The 9,629-nt window shown below is 42.3% G+C and overlaps 1 protein-coding gene across 1 annotated transcript in view; it reads left to right on the top strand.

Annotated features, from left to right (window-relative positions):
- The window catches only part of LOC105824689 (ATP-binding cassette sub-family A member 8-like), a 163,819-nt gene that overhangs the window by 128,337 nt on the left and 25,853 nt on the right, over positions 1-9,629 (top strand). The window contains exons 4-10 of the mRNA XM_012662223.1: positions 1,647-1,738; positions 4,143-4,303; positions 4,688-4,763; positions 4,837-4,931; positions 5,647-5,766; positions 5,971-6,111; positions 6,844-6,923. Coding sequence (XP_012517677.1) covers positions 1,647-1,738; positions 4,143-4,303; positions 4,688-4,763; positions 4,837-4,931; positions 5,647-5,766; positions 5,971-6,111; positions 6,844-6,923 — 765 coding nt within the window. The remainder of the gene's footprint in view (positions 1-1,646; positions 1,739-4,142; positions 4,304-4,687; positions 4,764-4,836; positions 4,932-5,646; positions 5,767-5,970; positions 6,112-6,843; positions 6,924-9,629) is intronic.

Raw genomic sequence — 9,629 nt, 5'->3', positions numbered from 1 at the left:
TGAATCTATTCAAATAATTGGTAACAGTATATAGAAAATCCATTATTTTTGCTACAAGTTTTTCCACCTGAAGCTTGTCATTACCATGCTGTTTTGATTTTAGAATTTCTCCAAGAAGCAACGTTGTTTTTCCAAACCCAGAAGAGCCTGAAGGGGAGGATGAAGATGTTCAGATGGAAAGGATGAGAACAGCGAATGCTGTGACCGTCACCGACACGGATGAGGTAGAAGTTCCAAAAATGTTCATCAAATATTTTTTTTCTGACAGATAAAGTGGGCAACTTCCTAATCTTAATTTTTGAAACACACTTGAAGTTCTTTCATTTTTACACATATAGCTCATTACTTGACTTCAGTGAGTATGCACACTGCCCACAAAGCCAAGAGGGCAAAGGAAATACATGCGTGTGCACACACACACACACGCGTTAATTTATTGTGCAGGGTCAGCTTTGATAAGTACAGCTAAACATTACAACACCTAAGTGAGATTTGGTGAGTTTTATACCCAAGTGAAGCTTACTGCAGGCAACTCAGAGAGAGCTCGTTTGAGGTGTAGGTGTGTTTGTGAGTATGTTTATGTGAGTATGTGTCTTAACAAATCTATTGTTTCAGTGAACGTCTCTGTTCCTGCTCGCTGAATAAGGGCCAGCACAAATCACACAATGTGGTGCAAATGCCCTTTCCCTGCAGGAAGATAGACTGGGAGAGTTTTCTTGAAAAATCGCAGTTTCTGGGGAAAGAACTAGTTTGATTTCTGATTTTGCACAGGGAGAGGTCTGGTGAGGAGCGCGTGTGGAGCACTCTCTCAACTCAAGGTGAGAATGAAGTCCCACTATTATTTACTTGTCTTTACAGAAACCAGTCATCATTGCCAGCTGTCTACGGAAGGAATATGCAGGCAAGAAGAAAAAATGCTTTTCCAAAAGGAAGAAAAAAATCGCCACAAGAAATGTCTCTTTCTCTGTTAAAAAAGGTTGGAAACAGTAGGTCTGTAAGCTGAGTAATCTCGACTCTGAAGGCTGGGTCTTTCCAAGGGAATAAGAGTCTCTGAATCTGGGGCCATCTATTGACAAACTCATCAGCAGGCTAAGGCTGCTCCTTCCTACTTGAAAGCCTAAGTTATAATTGTAACAGAGGTTTTCTTTGCATAGGAAGACAGCTATGTCTGTTCTGTTAAAACAAACAAAATAACAAAAGAGGAAGTCTTTCTGTTAAGAAATACCATATACATTTTTAAGTAACAATTAATTTCATGACAGAGAGTACTACAAAGAGGGAAAAACTGAGACACAGTAATGCATTCTTCATTCCTAACAAATAGCACATTTTGCGAAGTGTTGGTTACGTGCACCAGGCTTTGAAATAAATATTTGTTTCAAATTCCAGCTCAGCCTCTTACTGGCTGCCTCTTTAAGACTTAGCTTCCTCACCTGTAAAATGAAGCTAGTAATGACGCTCAGGGGTGTGTGTGTCTGTGTGTGTGTGTGTGTGTGTGTGTGTGTGTGTGTATGTGAAGAATAAGTGAATTAACGTACACAGCACATTTCACGTAGTGCTTGACGCACAGTGAATCCTCAAATGGTATTTGCTTTTATTTTTATTGTAATTGTTTGTATATTTCTGAGCATGCCTCTTTCTTTCAGGTGAAGTTGTAGGGCTGTTAGGACACAATGGAGCTGGTAAAAGTACAATGATTAAGATGATATGTGGAGACACAAAACCAACTGCAGGGCAGGTCAGTGAAACACAGAAATATGGTCATTGGTGCTGCCTAGAACAAACATTACACCATGAATACTGATGGCAATCTTAAAACTATGTAGATAATCCTTAATCAATTAGTGGGATTTATGCATTGAATGAAGAGCATTGACTAAAAATTTCTCTCCTTAATTCCAAAAAAAGCTAGGTGCTAAGAAGGGCTGCATATAATCTATATTATGCTCTTTATTGAGTGAAAATAGATTCATTAAAAGGAAATATAAATTCCTTGAGGTCATAGATCTTTGCTTTGTTGACTTATGTGTCCCAAGAAATTGTTGAATTGAGTAGCCTCAGCTAGCATCACACCAGAAACCACTGTCAGAATAATGACAAACACCGCTTATGTGGTTGCAGAGTCATGAATCTTCATATTTGATAACTGCTCTCTAGCTATATGCTGTAATTAAAGAGTATATGTCACTTGGGTAACGATAAGAGTCCATGAGCAGGTAAAACATCATAGGTCTTTACACAGAGTATATACAATAGAAACTTTCTTACGATTATTGAGATATATCCTGGCTCAACTGATGTCATGGAATGACAGAGCAGCAGAAAGTATTATTGCAGATACACTGAAGTTCTCAAAGCAAAACAGTGATGCTGGCTTAGTGATAAAAGATCCAGGATTTATTAAGATAATAGTGATCAGAAGTAAGAGACAAAATAATTGCCTAAATTTCAAAGCAGAACGTAGAATAATATATGAATACCATTTGGTGGTGTGTCTAGGGCTAGGCCAACCTGGGTAAAATGATGGACAGAAGTCAAAGGATGGGACTCCCTTTGAAGGGAAAATGCTGCTGTCCATTGGCATGACGTCAACGTCAGGGGAGTGTCCAGGAAGGAAGGTCACACGGTGGTGTTGACGGCTGCAGAGGTCTCCTCAATCTTCTTTCCATTTCCACCCTCGCCTCACATAGCAGGAGCCAGAGCCATCCTTAAAAGATGCAAATGAGGTCCTGTCACCCTCCCACTCACAACCTCTCTCTAACAGTTGATCCAAAATCTTCACCATGGCTGCAACAGAACCTGCCTGACGTGGGCCATGTCCACCACCTTCCACACCCCTCCTCCCCTGCTCTGTTGGCCTCAGGTCACCTTCTCGCTGTAGGACCTCTGGGTTTGCTCTTCCCGTAGCTGGAGTGCACTTCCCTCACCTCTTCATACACTCTGTCATCTCCTCATCACTGCAGCATTTACCTCCCCCCAAAACTTTTCCTGATATACTATTAGCTAAATTAAATTCTCTCTATTATTGTTTAGCACATCTATTTCCTTGAATGCATGAGGCAGAGGCTATAATCAGTTTTCTTACATATTTACTTGTTTATTTTCTGTTTCTCTCTCCAGAATCCAAGCTCTATGAGGCAAGGGTAACTAGATCTCTCCTTCTTTGTATTGGGGGAGACCATATAGCATCCAGGTCATGGGCTTGGATTCTGAAGGTCGATCCCAGTTTCAAGTCCCAGGTTTACTATCTGTGACCTTGTGCAAGTTTCCTAATCCATGCATGCATTAGTTTTCTCATGTGTAAAACATCAGTGATAAAACAAACATCTAACACACATAGGGCTTTTGTAAAGATAGGATAATATAACCAAAATCCATAAAATGCTTATATTCTGGCACACAGCAAACATTGAATATACCTTAGTTATTATTATTATATAGCCCAGTGCCTGGCTCATAAAAATAATAAATGCTATCATGTTTTATTGGTTCCTATGGGCCAGACATAGTGCTAAAGCCTTTTTATTATTAATAGTTAGTTGAGGATTTACCAACCTTGGCACTAATGACATTTTGGGCTGGATAATTTTTGTTGTGGGGGGCTGTCCTGTGTATTGTAGGATGTTTGGCACTGTCCCTGGCCTCTACTCACTAGATTCCAGTAGTACTCTCCCCACCAATGTGCACACACACAAATCGTGACAACCAAGTACGTCTCCAGGCATTGTTAAATATCCTCTGGGTGGAGGATTGTCCCTGACTAAGAACTACTGCCTTACTGTAAAATAGAGCCTATAATTACAACTATTTATCACTGGGAAAACAGAATCCTCAACAAGTATCTCTTCCTTTGAATGTTTGGATCAATGACTGGAAGTCAAACAACAGACAATCAAACAAGCAACCTGGAATTCAACCACAGTGATGGAATTGGTAATAAAGTCTAAGCTGTAATGGAATATCTGCCTTTTAAATTACTGAGTTTTTACCATCTTTTCCCCTGAGCTAAGCGATTGGTTATTTGCTTTTGTACACTTAGTACCTGTGTGTGTGAAGAAGACATCACTGAAACATACACTTACACGCACGAACATACACACAAGACTTTGGAGAGAATCTGAGAATGAACTTATTTCGTGTAGGTGATTTTGAAAGGGAGCGGCGGAGGGGACACCGTGGGGTTCCTGGGGTACTGTCCTCAGGAGAACGCGCTGTGGCCCAGCCTGACGGTGAGGGAGCATCTGGACGCATACGCTGCGGTGAAAGGGCTGAGGAAAGGGGACGCTGCAGTCGCCATCTCACGGTACGTGGGGGCGGGGCCGGGGGACACACCACCCTCTGCTGGGGGGGTGTCATGGTGATGATGTCCACATGAAATCGAGGAAGGGAGGTTTTAGCCATTGACCCCGATCTCGTGGGAGAAGATTGATCATCTAGAACTCCGTTCAATATTTTTCTCTTGCTTTAAGCCTGGAGAGAAAACGTTTACTCTTAATATGGAAAGAAGTCATTAAAAAGATGACCGTGAAAGGTTCATAAAGGAAGCTAGGTGGTTTGAATGGTATGACCACTCTGACTATTCTGAAAAACATCCCCACTGCCGTGTTTATTCTGATTTTCTCGTTCTCCTACACACAGTCACCAGTGCTCAGGGGGCGTGTGGACCGACTCTCTCTGTCTCCTTCAGGTTGGTGGATGCGCTCAAGCTACAGGAACAACTGAAGGCTCCCGTGGAGACCTTATCGGAGGGAATAAAGAGAAAGGTATGGGCAGGACTCAGGGTTACTCTGTGCACGCCACTGATGGGTGCCAGACAGGCTCTTCCTGCTGTTCCAGCTGTGCTTTGCGCTGAGCATCCTGGGGAACCCGTCAGTGGTGCTTCTGGACGAGCCGTCGACCGGGATGGACCCCGAGGGGCAGCAGCAACTGTGGTGAGAAGATATCACGAGTAACTTCTACATGAATGTGTTGATCCTGTGACCTCCTGGCCTTCGAGGTCACCCTTTACTTGGAAAGTGAAAGACCTCCACATTACCAGGAAAAGCAATATTAAGAGAAAAATTATCTGATTTCGTATTACAACGAGTTTTTACTGAGGAGAAAAAGATATAGTCTCTCAACCTAATATCCACTCTAAGAATTTTGTTTTTTCTTAGATCTTCTAGGTATGCATGGAACATTTTTATACTCAGTCAAGTCAGTCTATTATTAAGATTTAAATCTTTCTGCAACATTACCTGATACACAATTCTTACAACAGATAAAAAGAAACATTTCAAGTCTTTCTGTATTCTGTCATTTGGTATCTTTTGGGTATATGTTGTGATTATCATGCGTTTTAGTAAGTTCTCATTTTCTGTCTTTTTTCCCACTGCCTTCTCCTAAATATTCCTGAACTTGGCATTTTCTAAACAAACTTTTACCCAGTATCATTCTCTATGTTCATCCCAAGCCATGTTCTGAATTATATACTCTAACCAATAGCTTGGTTATTTCCATGCCTGTTATCCCTACAAAAATCCTTTCTTTGTCTAATCTGAATTCACTACTTATTTCATATATGTGTCAATGGAAACTTCTTTTTTAAAATTCCACAATATCTTGAGCATTCCCATCAATTAACATTTTCCCTCGACCTAACTCTAGGCAGGCAATCCGGGCCACCTTTAGAAACACGGAGAGGGGCGCCCTTCTGACCACCCACTACATGGCAGAGGCCGAGGCCGTGTGTGACCGAGTGGCCATCATGGTGTCTGGGAGGCTGAGGTGAGTATCAGCCCAAGCCCGCACTCGACCACAGGTTGTGTGCTCTGAACGAAGGACACTTCCCTGCACAAGGCCACCCACTGCGGGAAGCTGGGGAGGCTGCTGCCGACTCTACATGGCCCTTGCCTGGCCTCAGAGACTGAGCATCACCAGCCACAGATTTCCACCTTATCTTATGTGACCTCATCCTCCTCCGACCTCCAGATGCATCGGTTCCATCCAACACCTGAAAAGCAAATTTGGCAAAGATTATCTGCTGGTGATGAAAGTGAAGACCCCCGCACAAGTGGAGCCCCTCCACGCAGAGATCCTGAGGCTTTTCCCACAGGCCGCTCGGCAGGAAAGGTAAACACAGGTGCCATTTTGTTTTATCTCGGTCTTTGGTTTGTGTTTCTTTAATGGTGATGAAATAAAAGCTTTATCTTCTCATTCTTTTTTTTTTTGTGTGTGTAACTCTTTGGTAATTGTGAATACTTTAATTATTAGAGAAAAATCAATTCCAATGGCTACCACAGGAGAGAAATAAGAGAACAGAGTGCTGATTTGGAAGCTGACTCTTGTACGGGAATTAGCATTCAGAGGGGCTTTATTTGCCAGATACTGAAGTATGCATGTACTTAGGTCATCTCAGGGGTCCTTTTTAGAAGGTAAATCCATCCCCCATTAAAGGAGATCACCTGTAGAGAGCCCATGCCAGAGTACCAGGCATCAGTCAAAACTTGGTAAAGAGTATCTCTTAGCATTTTTATTATCAGTAAGGGCATCCGAGGCTCAGAGTGGGGGAAATAGGAATTGAGCCTAGTTCTTTTACCTAAATTCTATTCTCTTCTCACTGAGAAGAAGGATGAGTAGTCTTGCTTCTTCCCTTCTTAGGGAGTAGGTGCTGTTGATTTTCTTCCCTTTGTCTTCTAATCCTCCTCTTAGCAGATTGACTTCTTGTTGATCAAAGAACCTCTGCACTCTAGGTGTCTCTTTAAACAAATTATTGATGAGGTTGTTGCTCCTTTTTAGACATGCACTCAACAGGGGCTGAGACCTAGAAACTCACTGTTCAGCCTCACTCCCTTCCCTTGGCAGGTATTCTTCCCTGATGGTCTACAAGTTGCCTGTTGAGGATGTGCGACCTTTATCACAGGCTTTCTTCAAATTAGAGATCGGTAAGAGTGATCGCTTGGAGAAAAGACTGGGAAACAGACAAATCCAAACCTTACATAAAACCAATATTTAAAAAATACATGAACATAGAATTGTGCTATTACATCGTAAATATATTACTAAGACTTCTAATCTGGTGGTTCTCAGCAAGGGATGATTTGGCAATGTCTGGGATTATTTTTGATTCTCACAGCTGGGGATTGGGCAGTGGGGTATGACTGGCATTGAGTGGGTGGAGGCCAGGAATGATGCTAAACATCCTACAATGCACAGGTCAGCCCTCACAAGAAAGAATGATCTGACCAAAACGTCATTGGTGCCAAGGATAAGAAACCCTGCTGTGATTGAACAAGGCTCTGGAGGAAAGAGACCACTGACGTTCAGGGCTAGAGTATCCACAAATTCACATAAACAGAAAAAGACAAAATTGTTTTTGTCTCTGCATATTCTTCGGTAGCATTAGATGCTGACAAGGAGGTTCCCCTCTCTGCTCAGGTATGCTAATCCATGACTCTTTTTAGGCCCTTGTGTTTTGGTCTTTGCATATAGCATTGACCTATCAGGGAGTCAGTGTTTGCTCATCATGTCAATGTGTGAAACCTGATGAATTGGTGTATGAAACTTCATGCATCTTCTTGAGCTGTATTTTCTGGCTTGTCATTTTTCCTCAATAGAAGCGCTGGGGACCCTAGCTTTTAAAGAGATTTTTCTTGAGATAGAGTTAGGGTCACCCAGACAGGTTTTCTTTTCATCTTCCTGTCCTGCTAGTCCACCTTTCTCTGTGGTCTATGTGGCCATTTTCCACATTGACCATTTTGGCCTAGTGGCCAGTTTTGCATCATTCCAGTGGGAAGGATTCCCACAGTAGGATCAACGGGAAGCACCATGTAATGGATTAGGAGCAGAGAGGTTGATGTTCCAGGAAGGCTGCCTCCCTAGAGTACAATGGAGCCTTTTTTTAAAAGCCTTCTAATGTTTCTGCTTTCAAAAATGTTCTCTCCCACCTCAAATTCCATCTGCTGTGTTTAATTTGATAAAACTGAGGTTCTCAGTTAGGGATAAAAGAAAAAACCCAACCTTATATCACAGTTTCCTGCCCCATTATGTGAAGATGACACAAAGTACAAAATGTGAAAATGTAAGGCAGCATTTTTCTTCCAAATGTTGTTGGACATTATTAAATACTCAGCTGCAATACATTTATTGAATGAGATAGACCCAGTGTTGTGCAAGCTAAATGCACACTTCATGACAATTCCTTTGTTTTGCTACATAGATTTATTCTTCCATACCACCGATCACTTTGGGTAAGGCAAACTCCAGAAAAACTCATATACCCCTTCCAGGTCAGACTTGCTTTGAAGAGCTGCAGCTAGGAAAGTGGGATGGTCAATTTTATCTCTTTTCTTATTCTATTCCCTCTTTGAGTCATTGTAAGCTACTGTTTTGGGCCTCTCCAGGGTACAGTGTAAGGGGAAGGAAGCAGAGATAATATGGCAGCAAAGCTTGATATGATCATTAGAGCTATAATATGGCATCAAGGTCTGCTGTGTAGAAATGAACAATTGCTGGCCCTTGCTTTCATGGGGTGCTTTTGTGGGTTCCTTGAAGACTCCCTTTCCCCTCTCATCTGTAACCTCGGACTACAGCTTCCTGGGATGGGTGATGCCTCCTCTTCCTGTCACCACCTTACAGCCTTCAGGCCCCTTCCTCGAAATCCCTTTACCCTTTCAAGTAATCCTCTCAAGGTACCTCTCCTTTGAAGTCCATGAGAAACACACAAGCATCTTTGCTTCTCCAAACTCTAAAAGTGCAGGGCAGTCGGCCACCCATGATATTTCTTCTTTACATCTTTCCAGACATGAGACAGGGACCAGTCCCCTTGTCTAAGGAGAGAAGAAAGGAAATGCCACAGCAGTCCGACACTATCCAAAAGAAATCTTTGCTTTCTGATGTCACCTTTGCGTTCATTATTTCCCACCTCTTATATGTCTATACGTTTGGGGTCTCAATCATAGTCCAAATTGGTATCAGATGATAAACTCAAAATAGGATAACTAGAGGAAATTTTGTTTTTCAAGGGACTATTTGCAAGGGTACAAGGAACAGTGCAATTACCCAAGGCTAGAAACAGCAGAACTGTTACCATTCTTAGGTCCAAGGGGACTAAGAGAGGAAGCAGTGACCGGAACGTGGGAGTACAGTCATGTAGAACTTCCCACCTTCAGAGAAGCAGTGACCTTCAATCAAGGGGCACACTTAGTGTCAGGGAGGGAGTGAAAGAATAAAGGCCGCAACCTCCTCTCCCCTCTGCTCCTCCTGCCGAGCTTGCCATTGGTGGAACCCACCAGGAGAGACATCTCTGATGTCAGCCCCTGGGGTAGAGTGGGGCAGAGAAGAATGAGGGCAGGTGTAGAGGGGCACATAGTTTCAGCGCAGAAGGTACCATCCCTTAGCTTATCCTGCACGGGTGTTCTGGAGTCGCTTATATTATTTTCTAGTCTTGTGGTGCCTCTGCCAAAATTCTGGGAGAATGGAACAGTATTTCCATCCTGTTGTATGACTATATGGTACATTTGCTTTTCCATATTTAGTCTAAGAATACTTATTACCTTATCTTTTATATTTAAGAACTACTTGTATATTTTTTCACATGACTTGGTAAAACTCCGTAAATAAAAAAATATATATAAAGACCTCCTAATGTA

This window comes from Propithecus coquereli, unplaced genomic scaffold, assembly GCF_000956105.1.
Source record: "Propithecus coquereli isolate 6110/MARCELLA unplaced genomic scaffold, Pcoq_1.0 Scaffold76, whole genome shotgun sequence".
Lineage (NCBI taxonomy): Eukaryota > Metazoa > Chordata > Mammalia > Primates > Indriidae > Propithecus > Propithecus coquereli.
Note: the sequence above shows the minus strand (reverse complement) of the source record. Positions and strands in the feature narration are given on the sequence as shown.